The 21,550-nt window shown below is 42.5% G+C and overlaps 1 protein-coding gene across 1 annotated transcript; it reads left to right on the top strand.

The window, feature by feature from the left end:
- The first annotated feature begins 168 nt into the window (after nt 1-168).
- On the top strand, nt 169-20,778 carry LOC131383579 (dynamin-1-like). Its single transcript, XM_058439747.1, has 3 exons — nt 169-309; nt 19,561-19,702; nt 20,489-20,778. The coding sequence occupies exons 2-3, from the start codon at nt 19,606-19,608 to the stop codon at nt 20,776-20,778; spliced, it is 387 nt and encodes a 128-aa protein (XP_058295730.1). The 5' UTR covers nt 169-309; nt 19,561-19,605.
- Nucleotides 20,779-21,550: the final 772 nt, after the last annotated feature.

The raw sequence follows: 21,550 nt of genomic DNA, 5'->3' as shown, positions 1-21,550 counted from the left end.
GCTGGCTCCTCATTGGACACGATCTACTGATGTCCCGCCCCGCCTTGCTCAAGGCTTCTTCTGATTGAGAGGTGGACATGCACTCCTCACAGGCGGGTCAGGTCCGATGGGCACTGGCTGAAGGTCGGCGCGTGACTGGTTTCTCCGCTCTGGGCTGCGCGTGTGCGGTTCTTTGGTACTTTCTGCGCCTTAGGAAGTGCTGGTCAGATCTGAGGCGAAACAGCGGCCCCGGCCACTCCATCAACGCCTCCCTCATCCGGCAGCTCGCCCGGTCCTGCCTTCCTGACCTAGAGGAGTCGGGTAGGACGGGTCCGTTTACCCTTTCTGCTGGTTCTCGCACCCCCAGCCCTGGTCATCAACCTGACCCCTTTCCACGGACCCGTCGCCTCCTGGAGCGGCCCCTCTGAATGCCTGGGACTCCCTTCTCTGTTACATGGAAGTAACATGCCTGGGCTTAAATCCCGACGTTGCCGTTTACTAGCCAAGTAACCTTGGGCACCTCTGGTCTCCGTTTCCTCTTTTTAAAAATTGGGATCATAATATAAGTTAGGGTCACAGTAGAAACCCCTATATTGTGTTTTGGTTCCCCCCTCACACACACACACACACACACACACACACACACACATCCTGAGTGTATTTTTTAAAACCTATATCGTTAATTTTTGAATGAAAATTTGAATATGAAGGGCGTAGGAGCATTGTCTATCCTTGACACCCAGCTATTAATCTCTAAATACCACCCCCCAATAAAAGGTACCAAGCGCTCCTTCGAGAAATGACTGATGCCAGGTCAGGAGCTAGGAGTAAATGAGGACAACTTGGAACATCTTGTGTCAGAAAGTCAGGACGCCTCTCAAGACGAACCAGGTCCTTCTAAAAGGACATGGAGCCAGCCTGAAGTTGCCCACTGGCCAAAATTAGAACAATTTGAGAATCAAAAATAACAATGACTGCAAACTGAAAAATGATTGGAAACTTTAAACATAAAAAAGCCATTCCCCCCAAAGAGTAATCCAAATTTAAAAAAAAACTAACCATTTGCCACACTATTGGTGGTGACTATTACACCAACTCTACTCTGCAAAGTGATAATTTAAGAAAACAAACAGGTATTCCGCCTTTCTAGCAGCAGCTGTATTTCAGGGTAACCGAAATGTAGCTGATGATGAGCACCAGTTGATGAGGAAACAGTTCTCATTACAAAAGTATGCCAAGTTAGTAATCCTAAAAGAATAATGGAATTTTATAACTGATTCATGCCACGATCATCAATGATATCATTTGGTGAAAAGGTGATAGGGAACAGGATATTCACTTGATGCCAAATTAGTCCCTGGGGATTACTGCTGGTTACAATTTATTTTATTTTATTTTTTTTGAGACAGAGTCTCACTCTGTCGCCCAGGCTGAAGTGCAGTGGTGTGATGTCGGTTCACTGCAAGCTCCGCCTCCCGGGTTCACACCATTTTCCTGCCTCAGCCTCCTGAGTAGCTGGGACTACAGGCACCCGCCACCATGCCTGGCTAATTTTTTGTATTTTTAGTAGAGACGGGGTTTCACCATGTTGGCCAGGATGGTCTTGATCTCCTGATCTCGTGATCCGCCTGCCTCCGCCTCCAAAAGTGCTGGTGTGTCCGGAATTGGTGGGTTTTTGGTTTTGCTGACTTTAAGAATGAAGCTGCGGGCCCTCGCGGTGAGTGTTACAGTTCTTAAAGATGGTGTGTCTGGAGTTTGTTCCTTCAGATGTTCAGATGTGTCTGGAGTTTCTTCCTTCTGGTGGGTTCGTGGTCTCGCCGACTTCAGGAGTGAAGCTGCAGACCTTTGTGGTGAGTGTTACAGCTCTTAAAGGCGGTGCGTCTGGAGTTGTTCATTCCTTCTGGTGGGTTCGTGGTCTCGCTGACTTCAGGAGTGAAGCTGCAGACCTTCACGGTCAGTGTTACAGTTCATAAAGGTGGTGTGTCCAGAATTGTTCATTCCTCCCATCTGGAGTTGTTGGTTCCTCCTATCCGGAATTGTTCGTTCCTCCCGTCCGGAGTTGTTCCTTCCCGTGGGTTCATGGTCTAGCTAGCTTCAGGAGTGAAGCTGCAGACTTTCGTGGTGAGTGTTACAGCTCAAAAAAGGTGGTGCAGACCCAAAGAGTGAGCAGCAGCAAGATTTATTGTGAAGAGCAAAAGAATAAAGCTTCCACAGCGTGGAAGGGGACCCAAGTGGGTTGCCCCTGCTGGCTCTGTGGCCTGCTTTTATTCCCTTATTTGGCCCCATCCACATCCTGATGATTGGTCCATTTTACAGACAGCTGATTGGTCTGTTTTGACAGAGCCCTGATTGGTGTGTTTACAAACCTTTAGCTGGACACAGAGCGCTGATTGGTGCATTTACAATCCTTTAGCTAGACAGAAAAGTTCTCCAAGTCCCCTACCTGATTAGCTAGACACAGAGCCCCGATTGGTGCATTTACAAACCTTTAGCTAGACACAGATTGCCGACTGGTGCATTTACAAACCTTTAGCTAGACACAGAGTGCTGATTGGTGCGTTTACAATCCTTTAACTAAACAGAAAAGTTCTCCAAGTCCCCACCCGACCCAGAAGCCCAGCTGGCTTCACCTCTCACTGGGATTACAGGCGTGAGCCACTGTGCCAGGCCTACTGCTGGTTACATTTTTACAACACAGGGAAATCTTGCCCCTCCTACCTTAACCCAGAACAATCTTATCACCATAAAAGTGGCCCAGCCTGACATTAAATGTCTCCCATTTTGATGCAATATAAAGCTCCAGCATCGTCTATGAAGTATTCTTTCCAAAAAATTTTAACCTCAACATCATCAAGCCTTTAAATCTATCTTCCTGTCTCAGGAACTGCAAGGATAGAAGAATAAAATGACATCAGGAGAAAACAACCAGAAAAACCCAGAATAAATGGTGGAGCACCCTACTGAACACATGCCCCAGTGTCTTCAATAAGTCAGTGTCATTAAAAAGAAAAACAGCAGGACTGAGGGATGGCTGCTCTAGATGAAAAGAAATTTAAAAAACGTGGCTGGGTGTGGTGGTTCACACCTGTAATCCCAGCACTTTGGGAGGTCGAGGCAGGCAGATCACAATATCAAGAGATGGAGACCTTCCTGGCCAACATGGTGAAACCCCATCTCTACTAAAAATACAAAAATTAGCTGGGCGTGGTGGCATGCCTGTAGTCCCAGCTACTCGGGAGGCTGAGGCAGAAGAATTGCTTGAACCTGGGAGGTGGAATTTGCAGTAAGCCAAGATCATGCCATTGCATTCCAGCCTGGCAACAGAGCAAGACTCCATCTCAAAAACAAACAAACAAATATAATAACCAAATGTATGGCTTGTCCTCTGTTGATTAATAAGCCAGATATAAAAGATATTTCGGGGACAGCTGAAGAAATTTGAGTTTTCACTGGGGCATTAGGTGATATTAGGCAATTGTTATTAGGTGTGATAATGGTATTGTGTTTTGGTAGAAAAATGTCTCTATTTTTAGACATGCATACTGGCATATATAGGGTTGAAATATTTGATACCTATATTTTAAGATAATTCAGAACAAAAAATACAGAAAGTGTTAAGTGTTAAATGTAGTGATGTACATGGATGTTCATTATATTTTTTAATCTATATGTGTTTGAATATTTTCATGTTAAAAAAAGAACAAGGAAAAAGGTGATATATGGAAAGCCCTTGCCATGTAGTGAGCACTCAATAAGCAATAGCATTATTATTACTATATAATCTGCAAATAGGAAGATTATTGCGTGATCTGCCCAGCAGCCCACAATGCAATGGGGCTCTTTCCTTGTTCACAGGTGGATCAGCAGGTCGAGAAATAATAGACACACACAAGATAGTGAAAGCTGGGTCCAGGGGGGTCACCACCTTCTGGTCCCGCGGTGCCGCCAATGCACTGGATATACCAGCATTTATTATTAAGTTTAGTGAGGGCGGGGGTAGGTTAGTGAGGGATTTAGAGTCGTTTGATTATGAAGTGAGATGGTCACATGGGGATGAAGTAATTCTTTAACATAACATCTGTATGCAGAAGTACAGTATACAGAGATAAGAATTTACAACAGTCATTTCTAACAGAGCCTTAAAACAGAAACATAGTCTTTCCATAACCTATGATTAGCAAGATATTAATCAGCAGTAACTGTTGCAGCAAAAGCTGGTTACAAACAATCCATAGAAACAGGATGTGAAGCTAGACAACCAGTTAGACCAGAAATTCTCAGAAGGGAGTATGCCTTAACCCTAAAGAGGCCTAGAAGAGCCGTGGCAAGATGAGGGCATTTATAGCCCTATCTTATCCATATGAACAGGTGCCCCTCATGCATCTGCTTATAGGCTCTCCACAAGGGTTCCATTCCATTTCCAGAGCTATGAACATCTGCTTTTCTGGGATAGGAATCTTGGTGATGTGAAACCTCCCTGACTGCACATCTGTTCATAGACTCTTCACAGGGGGAAGCACATCACGCACTGTTGGCTCATTCTGGCAGCCCAACCTGGCATTGTCTTTACACAATCCTGCATGCAACTTTGTATTTACAATAACCAGGAGCATTTCATCTTTTATTCTGTAGCAGTAGTTTCAGGGGGTCTCCCTACAGAAGATGATACCTCCTCCCACCCCTCAAACATCTAGGCAGAACTTGAAATACATACTTGGTCATTTCAGGGAGCAAGTTGCTTTTCTTGGCAAATCATATTCTATTGCACCATAAATTCCCAAGGGTCCTATTTCAGAACACTGCAATTTAAAATGTCTTGCTTTTCAACTGCTCTTAAGAATCTAAAATGTGCTTATTATTTATTGTTACAGATATTTAATTTCTCTTCCTATACTTCTTGCTAATTACTTAATTTCATGACAATTGATTTTTCTCAAGACTATTTTGCAAAAATATTCATAAGTTTAGCATTGATATTACCCTCAACACTGAAAATCTTTCCTTACTCTAAGCACGTATTTATTTAGCTTGCCCACATAGATTGCAGTGTACTGACCCAGGTTGGCCAGCAACAGGCAGTAGGTAACAAAGTTAGTTGTGTTTTTGTGTTTGTTTTTTCAAATTTAACCAAAGCCAGGTTAATATTAGTTAACATTCATTGAGCACTTCTTAAATGCCAGGCACTGGCCTAAATTCTTAAATGTATTAGCTCATTTAATCCTGAAAATAGTCATATGTGGAAAGTACTGATATTATTCTCCTTTTACAGTGAGGAAACAGGCATAGTAGGTCAACTAACTTGCCCCAGGTTGTAGTTAGCAATGACTGAAGCAGAGATTCAGCCATGCAGTCTGACTCTAAGTCACTACTGGGTGCTGCTTCTCAAATTTCTAACAAGTGTAAAACCTTGGTGCTCTAAATATATCTAGTTATTAATAGCCCACTTTCAAGTACAATCGTTATCTACAAGATTATGAAATAATGATTATAGCCTTCAATCACTTGATAATAAAGACAATGAGATCAGATTTCTTCTTAATGTCATCTTTTATTTTTATTTTCTGAAGCAAGGCCTTGCTCTATCTCCCAGGCTGGAGTGCAGTGGTGCAACCATGGCTCACTGCAGCGTCGACCTTGCAGGCTCAAGTGATCTTCCCACCTCAGTTTCTTGAACAGCTGGGACTACAGGTGCGACACACCTGGCTAATTTTTGTATTTTTTGTAGAGATGGGATTTCGCCATGTTGCCCATGGCTGGTCTTGATCTCCTGGATTCAAGCGATCCCCTCACCTCAGCTTCCCAAAGTGCTGAGATTACAGACTTGAACCATCGTTCTGGGCCCTAAATGCCATCTTTTAATCCAGTGGTCTTTAAAGTTTTTTGATTGTGCCATTAAAAATTTTTGAACACACACAATTGTATGTTAATATTAATATATGATTATAATAGTATATAATTATATGTATATTAATATATAAAATACATTTTATAATACCCACAAAATAGAAATTTTAAAATAAAAAAGCTATTTTATCTGTGATTAATTGTGGTAGTTTCAATCAATCATTGGCCAATCTCAAGGGAAATACACATATAGGTCAAAGTTAATTATAAGTTATAGTAGATGGAAATTTTTATTGCTAATAGCCCTCCTAGGTGGAGGGCTAAATTCTTATATGTATCATTTTGGCTGACCTCGTCAGATGTTACTAGATCACCATTAGTTTTACACCACAATGAATGTGATGAGGAGTTTGTACCAGAAGTATGAGAAATGTCGGCTCTGTCCCTTTCTTTTTTCTTTTCTTCTGCTTACAATTTTAACAAGAGTTCCTGTCCAATTCTTTGCAGAAATCTTTTAAATTATGTTCCCATTTTGTGAGAGTTAATTCTCTATAAATCTGTTTAACTAAGCCCAGATAAATGACAGTAAATACCAAGATAAGGAAAGTGACTGACTGAGAGCCAGAGCCACCATCAGCCTCTTCCCCAGGGGAGGCACTCGCGTTCCTCCTCAGGACACCTTTTATGTGACAGATGATGACTGCCTGGCTAACTGAGGGTTCTACTGTTATAGTAAAGCAAAATTCTTATATTAGTGTATATTTACTAAATATAGCAAAGTATAGGAAAGCAAAATTCTTTCTAATATTTTAGATTAAAAATTAAAATAGAATTTGTTTTCACATCTCAGCAGATCAACTTGCTCATCCACTTTCAATAGCATTGTAATCAGTTTTAGCATTTACCATTTTCAGAAGAGCATTTCAAGGAAAGACATTTGTACATCATAGCAAGTCTGAAGAGTTGTATGGTACAAAGGCTGTGTGTCTGCTGAGAAAGGCCAGCTGTCTGTGCAGGCAATGCCATTCAGGGACAGTAGAACTCTAGTGGTATAGACAGAGACTGGGTCTCATGAGTCTGTGTCTTAGCTCTGTGGGCTGAGAAACACAATCTTGTTGGTACTGTCAGAGGGCGCAGATTCACACTAAGCAGACTCATAAGAGATGGATGTACACATCAGAGTGTCAGTTTGTTGACATGCAGTGAGAACTGTAACAGATAAACCATGTATTTGTGTTCACAGATCAATGCATTTTCTTCCACTAGGAAAATAAATCCACATGAGGCATGAGTTTATTAGCATGATTGAGGTCAGGAGGTCAAGTGATTAGCGTGGAGGGAACAAAAGCAGGAACAGTCAGAGATGAGGTAGAGAGATAGGCAGGGGCTGGGTCACGTGGGCCCTTGAGGCCATGTTAAGGAATCTGGATTCTAAGAGATCAAAAGCTATTGGGGGTGGTTTAGGTAGGAATATGATCTGATTTTCAAAGGGTTAATTCTGCATTCTGAGTGGAGAATCCATTCTAAGGGGATAGAAAGGATAGTTAAGAAATTAGAAAAGACAGGGCCAGGTGTGGTGGCTCACGCCTGTAATCCCAGCACTTTAGGAGGCTCAGGTGGGTGGATTACGAGGTCAGGAGATGGAGACCATCCTGGCTAACATGGTGAAACCCCATCTCTACTAAAAATACAAAACAATTAGCCAGGCGTGGTGGCGGGCACCTGTACTCCCAGCTACTCGGGAGGCTGAAGCAGGAGAATGGTGTGAACCCGGGAGGCCGAGCTTGCAGTGAGCCGAGATCGTGCCACTGCACTCCAGCCTGGGTGACAGAGTGAGACTCCGTCTAACAAAAAAAAAAAAAAAAAAAAGAAAAGAAATAAGCAAAGACAGTGCTGCAGAGGTTTTGACAAGAGTGGATGGTCGCTTTGGACTAGGGAGTGAAGCTGGGAAAAGGATGGATTTGGGTTGCTTTTTTTTTTTATGGTAGAGCAATTAAGACTTGCTGAGAGATTAAGTAGGTGATTCCATGCTTACCAAACAACCTTCCAGCTGTAATTTGTCTTCTTAGTAGGTTTTCCTTCTAGAGAAGGAAGCACTGGTCAGGGAACATAGGGATCTGATATTTCTGCTGGTTCCAATTTTCTTCCCTGAGAATGTGTACCCGAGTCTAAGAGGGTTGTCTCTCTCTCTCTCTCTCCGAGCACCTACACATTTGAAACACTCTGAGCTCGTCCCAGCCATGTTAGACATGTGGGCTGAGAAGTGGAGGAAGATGATCTGAGCTACAGAGAAAGAGAAAGCAGACCACACCTCAAGCAGAGAAGGGAGCTAGAGAAAAGTCCTGGGCACATTTGAGTGCCCACTCCAGCTGTCAAGACCCAGTGGAATTTCTCACTGTAGGTTTCACAGACACTTTCCTAAGTCTTATACTCCAAACCGCACTGGGAATGAAATAAAGATTCTTATTCAATGTATCTATTAAATTTGTGATCTAGAATACAGGGAAATCATCATTGATTATATATGGTCCCAGGTTATACAGGCAGTATGAAATAAATATCAACCTCCAATAGCCACAAGGATGTGGGATGAGTAGTTATTGAGAAAGATTTCTATTTGTTGCCTAAAACCGAAAATGAGTTACCTTTGACTCACCTCTCTCCTTCACACCCTATCTGCCATCAGTCAATAAGGTCTGTGGCTACTCCCTGTGTCCCACCCTCGTCCTCATCCCCACACGCTCACCCTCTCCCTCCCATCCTCATCTCACTCCTGGATTACTGCAACAATTCCTGGGGTGGTTTTTCTGGCTGCTTTTCTATGGAGATGGGGTTGCAGGAGAGGACAAGAAGAGGGCGGAATCACATAAAAACATCACAGAGGTGGCTTTGGGAAATGGCTTCAATTTCAACAGAGCAAGGGGTTAATATTAGGAAATGGGAGACAGTCTGGAAGGAGATTAATATTGTTTCTGGGAGGGCCTTGAGTTTTGCACCAAAAAGTTCAGACTATTTGGTGGCCAAAGAAGAGTCATTTTTGGCTTTTGAGCAGAGACGTCCTCTTGTGTACCATTAGAAAATCAAACATGTGGCTGTGTTCAGGATGGCTTGGGCGGAAGTAGTGGGAGAGATGGCAGAATGTTGAATACAAGGTAACTGCAAATAGGCAAAGTCATGAAAGCCTAAGCCAGGGTAGCATTCATGGAATGGAAATGAAAGGCCGGAAGGGAGTTAAGACACATTGTTTAAATTTGATTTTATCATCTCACTTCTATCTATAAAAACCTGTAGAGGCTGTCTTTTGTTCATTGCCTTATTCAAATTCAGGCTCTTATACAAGCCTTCATTATTTGAGTCTCCCCTGTCTGATTAGTCGGATTTCTCAGTAGATGGTAAGCCCTTTGGAGGCAGGGACCACACCTTCTATTTATGTATACTACAGTGCTTACCACAGCACAGATGAATGATACATATTTGCTAATTAGGTGCACTGGAGTCAAAAACCTCCTTGCTTCATACAGGCACCATATCCTTTTTCTCTATGGTCTTTTCCCCCAGCTTTCCTTGATTTACTGAGAGAAACTTGTTCTTTAGCTCTGACTTAAGGTGTAGACATTTATACTAATGCTTTAGCATATTCTGAGCAAATTTTGTTAGACATAGTGTTATTTATATTTATATCTCTTTCAGCTTATGGTTTGCCACATGGCAGGAAACATGCCAGAATATATGAAATCAGAAATGTTCTGGGGGAAAAAAAAGAATGTATTAAAATTCCAGTATGTTTAACGGACAATCTGTATTCTTGTTTTGAGAGTAACTTTGAAAAGTAGACCCAATGTAATTTATTGTTGAGTGCTTAGCCCATGCTCGTCTTTGATATCTCTGTATCTACATTTCTATTCAGATCTATAACTATACACTTTGGAAAGACAAACACCAAAATGTTAGTCATGATCACCTATAGGAAAAGAAATGGAATTGAAGAAGTGGGAAGGAGAGCAGCAAGTTGAACAAAAAGCTTTTATTTTAAAAATTCTGTAGTCTTTTGTAATTTTGGCACTTTTGAGCATATATTCTTAGGTTACTTTTTTGTCTTTGTTTTTTTCTTTTTGTTGTATTACTTTTATTTTAAAATATACTATTAATTAAAATACATATGTTATTAAAATTCAGAACAAAAATTCCTATCTTATGAAATTTGGGCCAATATCTAGAAATCAAATGTCAGGAGGATAAAAAGATTGATGACCAAATAAATTGCCCAGAGAGAAATCAGGCACAGCAAATACATTCCCAAGTAGTCCTGCCTCTCACCACATCAATCAGAGAATTAGGCCAGATCAAATCAACCTTGCTGTATGGAAAAATACAGTCTCATCCTGAGAAGCCTGCAGCTGCAGAATGTCATGGTGCCTCCCTCTTTGCCCTTTGAGATGTCAGTGAATAAAGAACCAGAATTTTCCCAGTCTGGTTTAGGAGAAGGCCACAAGTGTTCTAGGACAATAACCTGCTAGATCCCATGGCCAACCTTAATAGTCACTTTTGAAAAGTCCTGGAAATACAACAATTCAGCAATCTCTATGTCATTTACCATAGCTATACTGGATTGAGATGTACCGATCCCAAGATTCACTGCTGTTACAACCTGACAGACTGCATCAGAGTTAATACATTCATTCCCTTAGCTTATGTATTCATGGTATTTAAAACACTTTAAATGCAGTTGAAATTCAAATGTAAGAGGAAAATTTTGCTTCATGTGTCTGTTGCCAACAAGAGTACTAGTACCATTTTAAATGAGAATACAGCTTTACTTAAATGAAAATCCCAATGTTTCTCTTGGGGGTAGACCTCATTCTTTCCTTCACAGAAAGAACTGTAAACTCAATAAATTCTTAATCTCTTGTATAATAATTAGATGAGAGCCAAGCGTTTTCTTAAAGATCCTCTAAAAAAATGGCTTTGGAATGACGACTAGAAAATATTTATGGAGTGTGGGAGCTATGCTTGCATTATTTGCTTAATTAATGTGCTTGGATGTTGTGTTTTCAGTCTATTCAACAATATTTAATCAATTATTAAATTTTCTTAGAGACATACACTTAAATGAAGCATTTTAATTGACTATTTTTAAAAAAACTCTGGGCTGCGTGTAGTGGCTCAGGCCTATAATCCTGGCACTTTAGGAGGCTGAGGCAGAAAGATTACTTGAGGAATTTGACACCAGCCTGGGCAAATGGCAAGACCCCACCTATACAAAATTAAAAATTAGCCAAGCATGGTGATGCATGCCTGTAGTCGCACCCAGCTACTCAGGGGGCTAAGGTGTGAAAGGTGTGAGGATTTCTTGAGCCCAGGAGTCTGAGGCTGTAGTGAGCTATGATTGCACCACTCCACCTTAGCCTGGGTGACAGAGCAAGCCCCTGCCTCTAAAAAAGAAAAGAAAAGAAAACAAACAAACACACAAAAAAAACCTCTGAGTGTTTAAAAATCTTTCTAGAATAGCTGATCTGCTGATGTCAGCCTTTTAAAAAATATTATTACTGTCCAGGCACAGTGGCTCATGCCTGTAATCCCAGCACTTTGAGAGACCGAGGCAGGTGGATCACTTGAGGACGGGAGTTCGAGACCAGCCTGACCAACATAGCGAAACCCCCTGTCTACTAAAACTTTAAAATAAAATAAAATAAAATAAAATAATTTCTTTCTTCATATGAATACAACCCTTCCCAATAACAGAGCTGCTGAAAGCCATCTTTATTATGGTCCTTGTTAAACTTTGTTGACTAAAAAGACAACAGGAACTCTGTATACCTGAATAACAGAAACTCAAATGACTCACTGAAAATGAACAGTTACTCATGGGAGAAATAGGTATGTGTAGAGGAGAAACTTGCTTCAGTAAGTTACTGGAATCTTCCTGAGGGAAATGCATTTTACATGCATCTTTTAAAAATGTATTAAAAATGGGGCCAGGTGTGGTGGCTCACGCATGTAATCCCAGCACTTTGGGAGGCAGATGGAGACCATCCTGGCTAACACAGTGAAACCCCGTCTCTACTAAAAATACAAAAAATTAGCCGGGCGTGGTGGCGGGTGCCTGTAGTCCCAGCTACTGGGGAGGCTGAGGCAGGAGAATGGCGTGAATCTGGGAGGAGGAACTTGCAGTGAGCCGAGATCACGCCACTGCACTCCAGCCTGGGCGACAGAATGAGACTCCATCTCTGAAAAAAACAAAACAAAACAAACCAAAAACAACAACAAAAAAAGGTATTAAAAATGATGTCTCAAGCTAGCTAAGTCATACAAACTATTCAATTTGCCTTAGGATGCCACAAAATTGTAGTGGCAAGATTAATTCTCTAACCCAGCAATTCCACACCTAGGTATATCCCCAAACAAATTGGAAACAAAATACTGGGACAAGAGTCTTCATAGCAGCACTATTCACAATGGTCAAAAGGTGAAAACAAGTGACCATCAATGGGTGAATGGACAAACAGATGTGGTCTATCCATACAATGGAACGTTATGCAGCCATAGAGAATCGAAGCACAGGTGTATGCCACAATGTAGATGAAACTAAAAAGCATGCTGCTATTAGAAAGAAACCAGACATGAAAGGTCACATACTGGTTGATTAAATTTATATGAAATATGCAGAATAGGTAGGCCCATAGGAATAGAAAGCTGATTGGTAGTTACTAGGGGCTGGGGGAAAAAGGGAATAGGAATTTAACTACTTATCAGGTACAGAGTTTTATTTTGGGGAGATGGAATGCTTTAGTACTAGATAGAAGTGGTGGATGCAAAAGAATGTGAATGGACTACATGCCACTGAATTGTTCACATTAAAATGGTTCATTTTATGTTATGTGAATTTCATCTTTAAAAAAAAAAGAAAAACCTAACCAGGCTCAGTGGCTCACTCCAGTAATCCCAGCACTTTGGGAGGCTCAGGCAAATGGATTGCTTGAGCTCAGGACTTCAAGACCAGCCTGGGCAACATGGCAAAACCCAGTCTCTACAAAAAATACAAAACAATGAGCCAGGCATGGTAATGCATGCCTGTAGTTCCAGCTACTTGGGAGGCTGAAGCAGGAGGATCACCAGAGCCCAAGAAATTGAGGCTGTGGTGAGCAGTGATTGCACCACTGCACTCCAGCCTGGGTGATAGAGTGATACTCTGCCTCAAAACAAAAATGAAATCAAAGCAAAACAAAAAAATCCCACACCAAAACAATTTGAGGTGTTCAAGAATAACAATTATACTCAAATAGCAACATTTCCCAAAATATGATCTGTGGGCCACTGGGCCACTGGGAGATTCTCAAACAAGGCTTCTGTGGTCCAGTGACCTGGAAAACACTGCATTCCATATTTCCACTTAGAGATTCACAATGCACATCACCTTATGAAGGCAGCTGAGAATGCCTGTAGCAAGGGAACCTGTGGAGCTCTGTTTAATCCTGAGTTTCCAAAACCTCCTGGGTCACAGAATCCCTTTGATGTAGACAGCATATTACTGAGAGTGTGGGAAATGCTGCTCTGTGATGATAGATACACTGACTTTGATTTGTTTAGGATGATCGTTCAGTTCTTGAAGAACCATATTCAATAAAATCCTAAATTTTCCAGAAAATTGAAGATAAGCAATAGTGTGTTATCCAGAAAGGGAAGAATTCCAAATCTTTACATTGTTGTGGTTTGTCACTGACTGGGTTTGTGGGTGATAACCTTTCATTACAGGATTGACTTATAGAAATATTGCATGGCTTTGCTGGTTAAACACCTGATAATCAGTTTGAAACTGCAGGGCTATAAAAATATCCATCAACCTCTATTAAATGCAGTGAAGGTTGCAGCCTGGCAAAAAATAAGGATCAGATTGTAAGGCTGAGAGCAAATGTGATAGAGCCCAAAATTATTGATTAAGCTAGAAGAAAATTGGGCGCTTTGGCTTTCTATTTCCCATTATTCTTATTTTGTTCCTTTTTGTTTCCTTTACGATTGTCAAAGCAGTTTACAGGTTTAATAGAACAGGTTAGACAACTTCCTGGAAAAGTACCTAATTGGCATCAATAATAGTGGCAGGCCTTGTTAGGCCAGTAGTTTCTCGACACAAAATGCTTGCTCTAACTCATTGAAACATTTTAGTAAGTGTCAGTATTAATACATATTTCTTGCTGCAAATAAAATGTATTTCTAAATTCCAATTTAGAGAAATCTGGTGGCCTAGAAAATACTGTTCCCTGATGTAATGTGATTTTCCATGCTGTCATTCAATTGGGAATTTTCTCAGTATTTCAAATCACTAATGAATTGATAATAACAAATTATATTGCTGCATTTGGCCATTACAAGTCCTTTTGCCATTTTGATTTAGTGGGTATGGTAGCTGATGGTCCTCTGAACTGCTCTAAAGAGGCAAATAACAGTAAACACTGGTCTGCTATGGAACAGGGGGTGTTTTCTGGGTTCTCAGCCAGGTGTCAAAGGGGAAGGTTTAGAGGTAATCTGAAGACCATTTTTTAGGAAGAATATTTTCCACCTCGCCTAGAAAATACAAGAAATTAAAAGGTTCTCTCAGGAAAAAACTTAAAATACTTTCTTTTTTTTCTTGAATTAATGTCATCTACTTTGTAAAAAATAATCTCTTTTGTAGAGTTATTTTGTATCTAACTTTGACCACCTATCACTGTCTTGGAAACAAACACAAAAACAATTAAAATCCAGGGAAATATTGATAAATATTTATATTTGCAAGTTAGGATTAGACAGGAGTGACAAAACCAATCCTGTGGACAATAAGACCTTTGAGTATAATAATTTTGGTCTGCCTGCAAAGACCTTTCCTACTTTCCATTCCTGGAAAACTCATATTTGTTCTTCAACATCAAGCAAAGGTTACCTCTTCGATCAAATCATCCCTAACTTCCAGGTAGATATGGTATTCTCCATGTATAGTACTTGATCGATTCCTTTACTATTGTACTAAAACAACTTTAATTATTTGTTTACATGCCTCTTCCCCCTACTAGACTATGATGCCCAGAGAGAGCAGGAATTATTATTTATTCATTATATATTTATTGAGTGCTTACTATGTGCCAGGCCATTTTGCTTCTCCTTAGGACCACAATATACATCTCTTTATTCCCCAAATTAGTACATGCCTGTCCCCTCATGGAGGAGGCACTCAATAATCAGTTGCTAAATAACAGCTGAGTGAGTGAAAGGGTGAATGAATGAATGAGCCCTATTGTGTAAGGTACAAAAGGCACCAATTTTACAGTGATGTTTCAGTTTCCCAATTTGCAAACAGAATTGGTGTAAAGATAAGTTAAGCTACTAAGGAGAGCACGATTTGTCATTCTGCAGGGAGATGCAGTGACTCAATTCCTGGTTGACCTGTGGGGTTTACAGAAACTAAGGCTTAGTTTCTTTAAATTAACTTTAGGAGACGACAGTCCTGGCCTTGTCCTTTTATGTGCTGGAGCACCACCCTAAAAACTGTTGGCTGGCTACATCATAGAGAATTCCCAGGGCTCTGTTGCTAGCAACTAGAGTGGAGAGAGGCAGGGAGGAAGGGAGAGAGAAAGAAAGTGAGAGAGAGAAGGAGAGAGAGAGAGAGAGAGAGATGGTCCAAAAAGGAAGGAATAATGCAAACTTGAGTCATCTGAAAGACAGTGGATTTTCCTGTTACTGCAATATGTTTGCTGCAGAATACATAAGGCTTGTTGATTATTCCCTTACAATACTTCTCTCTGACAGTCTATCCCTCTTCATAAATAATGTGCTAGACTTGATGTAGCTGTTGCAAATCATTTTGACATCAGGGAGTACTTTTCAAGATAAGCCTGAGCCATCCTCATCCCTGAACTCACTCATCAGCAGTTTGCCCACAAGGGTGGTCACTGGGGTAGGCTCAGAGAGGCCCCCAGCCTCTGAATTTCACAACTGAGATAAAGACTCATTATGTGGAGTCTGATCTGGTTCCATTAGCAAAATGGTTTCTGTAGTTGGGTTTAGCATAAAGGTAGGTAGGCTCAATCTTATTTGTGTTCCAAGTTAATTCCCTTTCCTGTTTTCTGCCTGGCTGTTCCAATCCCTTACCAGTCTTGCCAAGCCACCTCATTGTCAGCAGACAACATACCTCATATTTTAATGTTACAGAAGCATTTATCTTTTCTCCTTTCTATCTTTTCATCTTTCACCTGTCATTCTCTGATTTCCTTCTGCCTCAGAGAAAATGGGTATATATTAGTTACCCTTTGTAACAAATTACCCCAAAACTTAGCAGCTTAAAAGAATAAATATGTGTTATCTCATAGTTTCTGTGAGTCAGGAATTTGGAGGTTGCTTAGCTAAGTGGTTCTAGCACAGAGTCTTTCATGAGGTTGCAGACAAGATATCAGCTGGAGCTGCAGTCATCTGAAAGCTAGACTAGGAGTGGAGGCTTCACTTCCAAGATGGCGTACTCACATGGCTGTTGGCAGGAGGCCTCAGTCCCTCACTGCCCGGCACCTCCCCAGAGAGTGCTTGAGTGTTCAAGTGAAAAGTCAGCCGGCTTCCTCCAGATTGTGTGATCCAAGAGAAGAAGCATGGAGTAAGTCACATGCCCTTTACAACTTACTCTCAAAAGCTGAACATTGTCATTTCACCCACATTCTATTATTTAGAGGTAATTCACTAAGCATCCCTTGCACTCAAGAAGAGAGGAATTAGATCCTATTTTTTGAAGGAAGGGATAGCAAAGAATCTGTGGACATCTTTTCCAACCACCACAGAGGGATCTCTCTTCCTTTTTAGGGTGAATTCTTCAACCTGTGAGCTTGATCCCATCCCTTCCCACCTGGACTTGGCTAATCAATTATGCTGTCTCTCATAGTCTCATAATAGTAGATCCCATTTATTGAGTATCTACTATGTCCTGACCACGGTTCCAAGAACTTTATGTGGATAAATTACTTAATACAAACAACAACTCCATAAGGTAGGGAAATGATTAACTCACTTTCACAATTGAGGAGATTAAGCTCAGAAGATTGTGAGCCTCCTGAGCTCACAGAGGTGATATGTCCAACGTCACATAATAAGTAAAAAAGTTACACTTAAGGCCACTCCTGACTAATTTCATATCTATGCCCCCTCCACTAATCTATTTCCACAGCGCCTCATATACTCCTTTAGTCTCTCCATCAGCTTCTTCTCCTTAGCCTTGACAAAGGCTCAAGTTGTCCTCATACAAAAATTACCTTCCTTTAAATCATACCTCATCTTGAGCTTTATCACATCTTCCCATCACCACAATTTTTTGCAATACTGGTCTGCACACCATCCGTGCATCTCTGCTGCATACAATGCCACAACTCCCATTTGTCCAACTCACAGCCATCTAGTGCTGCACTTGCCAATCTACTGAAATGGATTTCTCCAAGTAAGATCACCAGTGATTTCCTAAATTTTAAGTCTGATGCTTTCTTGTCAGCTCACATTCTGGTGTATTTGATCAATTCTAAGACATAAAATTTTCAACATTTCTCAAATAGAGGTGTCTTTAAATCAATGGCACTTTGGGTTGATAAAACAAAGGTGTTTATACCTCCTGACATTTACACACCCTCCACTCTTGTGACATAGACATCTCTGTGGACAGGTTTTCCACCTTCCTGTCTGATAGTTCTACCCAGTCTTCTGCAGACCAACCTCAGATGGTGGTATAGACAGGCTGGTGGTAATCCATCTTCTTCCTTTCTAAACTCCTGGGTAATATACTACAAAACCTTCCATACCACCTTTGTGCTGATAACTCCTCGTTACTCCTCCAGCCCCCATCTTTCCTTTTTATTTTTTTGAGACTGGTTCTCAGCTCACTGCAACCTCCACCTCTCAGGTTCAAGCGATTCTTGTGCCTCAACCTCCCAAGTAACTGGGATTACAGGTGTGTGCCACTATGCTGGGCTAATTTTTGTATTTTGTTAGTAGAGATGGAGTTTCCCCATGTTGCACAGGCCAGTCTCGAACTCCTGGGCTCAAGGGATCCACCTGTCCTGGCCTCCCAAAGTGCTGGGATTACAGGCATGAGCCACTGCACCTGGCTCATCTTTCCTTTTAATTAATTGCTTATCTCCCATGCAACCTACAAGCACCACAAACTGCACGTTCCAAACGGTAACCTTCCAGGCTAACTTCCTTGGTTTTATTCCCTGTCTTTGATGTTGTCATAACCATTGTCAAAGAGTGTCTCAGAGACATTTAGTTTTGTTTAAAGCACAGTTGACATTTATTAATATATGAGGGACACCAGTCCTATATAGATTTATCACCAAATAAGCAAGAAGGAAAAACCCTAGTCAATGGAACAGTGAGATGTTTTGTTTTGCCCTTTGGTGTGCTGATTGGCTGAAAACTATCAAGTTGTACCTGAGCAGACTGCATGATTAACAGAGAAGGCAATTTCAGTTACTCATGATTTGTCTAAGAAATCTTGTGATTTCATCTGTAGAGTAGGTAGGTGGTATGTTCACGTTTGGAACTGGCCACTGGTGTGCTTCCTTTGTATCTGCAACTTAGCTAAGTGATTTCCTATTTCTCTCAGTATAATTCCTCACTTCCCTGTTGTGGTCAAATGCAGATCCAAGAGAACTCAGGTTGACCATGGAGACATTAGTATCTTCTTGATGCCATACTGGATATTGGCTTGAGATAATAGCTCATAATAACATTTAAGCAGCTGAATATCAGACAGTGGAGGAACTCAAGAAGTATGAGGACAATTGAAAATATAATTAAAAATTTTGTAATCCAATTGGTATCCAGTTTTCTAGTTGGCCTAGATCTAACCAGGAGAATAGTCCAATGTCTCTTTTTGACCCCTGATATTCCTTGAATTCCTTTGAAGCTTTTTGAAAATTTCAGATTCCTTCTGCAGTGAATGGTTGGGCATCTAGCATTCAGTTAAGACACACAGACATGTTAGGAGGTCTTATTAGAGGGGTCCGAGGCTGGCTGGCAAATCTTTTAGTTGGGAAAATTGGCAGTCATTACAATATTTGAGATAGGCGAATTAAGGCAGTCACAGTTTATGGGAAAGGAGACAGCTGAGAGAAGGGCAAAAAGGACTATGGCAGTCACTTTACAATCTAATACCTTGATCCGCAAAAGGAAAAAATGGAAGCAATAAGAGCAAGAGACAGGTAATAAAGACAGGTAATAAAATGTAAACCCTAATCACAGATCTTAATCTGAAAGTCTTGTGTAGAAATTATACCTCATGTCATCTTCTTGATCTATGAATTCTTGGAGTAGCTATCTATTTTTGGAGCTATGTGTATCTAAAAGGTTTGTTGTTGTTTTTTCTTTCATTAAACCTCAAGATTATATATCTCTAGTGGGACTGAATGTCCAGAGTGTAGAATTCTTAGCACATTTACACTGGAAATCATTAATCCATGAGTTTACACCCTACAGCTGGTCAATATTTGTGGTTAAAAGTACTTGAGATGACCTTGCCATGGCTGATGTCTTGGGGCCTTTTTAGTATACCAAGTCTCTTGTTTTATATCATGTGTGATAGGACTGCGTGTGGGGAGCTGGGTGTGTGTTCAGGCCAGTTGCTTCTCTCTGTGCCTCAGTGTTCCAGGTATCCTTAGAGGGGCTGAGATCCTAGGGATTCCTGGAGCCTGGCTGCATGACCTGGCCACCCTGATGCCCTTGTGTTCTCCATGACAGGACAGCAAGGCTGAGGAGAATGGCTCTGACAGCTTCGTGTACTCCATGGACCCACAGCTGGAGTGGCAAATGGAAACCACAGAGAACCTGGTGGACTCCTACGTGGCCATTGTCAACAAGACCGTGTGGGACCTCACAGTTGGTATCATGCCCAAGACCATCATGCATGTCACGAGCAACAACATGCTTGCACTGCCTCATGGGGGCAGGGGGCTCATGTGGCACTGGGGAGGCAGGTGGCCATGTTGGCCTCGGGGAGATGCCAACCAGCCCTATGGGACCAGGTCCAGGGAGGGAGGCACGGTCCAGACCAGAGCTGTCTCACAGAAATATAACTTGGGACTGAGGACAGTGGCCCACGCCTGTAATCCCAGCACTTTGGGAGGCCAAGGCAGGAGGATAGCTTGAGCCCAGGAGTTTGAGACCAGCCTGGGCAACATAGTGGGACCTGGTCTCTACACAAAAATTTTAAAAATAGCTGGGCTTGGTGGTGGCATGTGCCTATAGTCCTAGCTACTCGACAGGCTGACATTGGAAGATCACTTTGAGCCCAAGAGGTTGAGGCTGTAGTGAGCAGTGATCTCGCCCACTGTACTCCAGCCTAGCGACAGAGCAAGATCCTATCTCCAAAAAAAAAATTTTTTTAAACTGAGTAGATAGGTGTCCTGGTGGCATGATAGGTCCTGGGTCCCCTCCCAGATCTGTGACCTTGGGCATGTGACTTTTCCTCTGGACCTCAGTGTCCCTATCTGAGTGAGAAAAGGGCAGTAGGGAGGCAGATCTTTGAGTCTAAGTGGTGTAGAAGCCATATCTGAAAAGCCATACTCAGGGCTCCAAGTCTAGCACACAGTCCCAGCAGGGCCCGGCGGGAGGCCAGGGCAGCACAGGCATCAGGTCCCAACCTCCTTCTTTCTTTGTCCACTCTCAGACCAAGGAGTTCATCTTCTCAGAGCTGCTGTCCAACCTGTACTCACGTGGGAACCAGAACACGCTGCTGGAGGAGTCGGCAGGCAGGCACAGCAGCACGACGAGATGCTGCGCAGGCACCATGTGCTGAAGGAGGTGCTCAGCATCATTGGCAACATCAACACGACCACCGTCAGCTGGCCCATGGGGGCCCATGGACAACTCCTGGCTTCAGGTGCAGAGTGTCTTTGCCAGACGCAGGTACCAGGGCTGGCCCCCATGGCCCCAAAGCCCCCCAGCCCTCATGGCTGAGCCTGGGGCCTCTTGGAACAGGCTCGGTGCCCAAGTTGGCAGATGTGGGTGCTCTCTGGAGCCATCAGAGAGCTCATGGTTTATGGTGTAAGGGCTGAGAACTTGGAGGAGGCTGTGTGTGGGGCTGTAGTCTGAGGCAGCCAGAGGCCTAGGAATGTCATCCTAGACCTGCCATACCTGTTGTGAAGTCTGAGTCATGCTGCCAGGGCAGGGCATCCAGCTCCCAGCCTGGGAGTGTTCAGAGCCAAATCCACTGCAGAGCAGGGGTAATAGTCAGGGTCCCACATCCTCTATCTGTTGGCAATCTAGTGGTGATCTAGGATAAAACCTCGAGAGTCCTATACACACGGTCAACCCACAACACACCTCACAGGCCAGGCAGGGACACACAGGCCCCTTCCCTCCCTCCCAGGTACCATCATAGTTGCTAGCATGTGACTGAAGGCAGGGTCCCTAGCCCCCGCTGAAGCACTATCACCGGCCAGCAGGCTCATGCACCTTGGCCTGTTGCTCCTAGAGGTCGCCTCTGCTATTCAGCCAAGGGGACCACAGTGCCTGCTGGCCTGGCTGAGCTCCTCCAAGCAAGCCCACCCACCTCCCCTGCCATGGACTCTCCCTCTTCTGATTTTCCCAGCAGGAAGGGCCCAGCCTCACCTATGCGACCTGCAACCCCCAACAAGCTGAGGCTCCCCTCTTAGACTTCTAAGTCTATAGCCAGTGGCATCCAGCCGCCTGCCCTCCTTGCTTCCCCCAGAGTCCCTTCAGAGGATCC

Source organism: Hylobates moloch, unplaced genomic scaffold (genome assembly GCF_009828535.3).
Source record: "Hylobates moloch isolate HMO894 unplaced genomic scaffold, HMol_V3 SCAFFOLD_1, whole genome shotgun sequence".
NCBI classification, from domain to species: domain Eukaryota; kingdom Metazoa; phylum Chordata; class Mammalia; order Primates; family Hylobatidae; genus Hylobates; species Hylobates moloch.
Note: the sequence above shows the minus strand (reverse complement) of the source record. Positions and strands in the feature narration are given on the sequence as shown.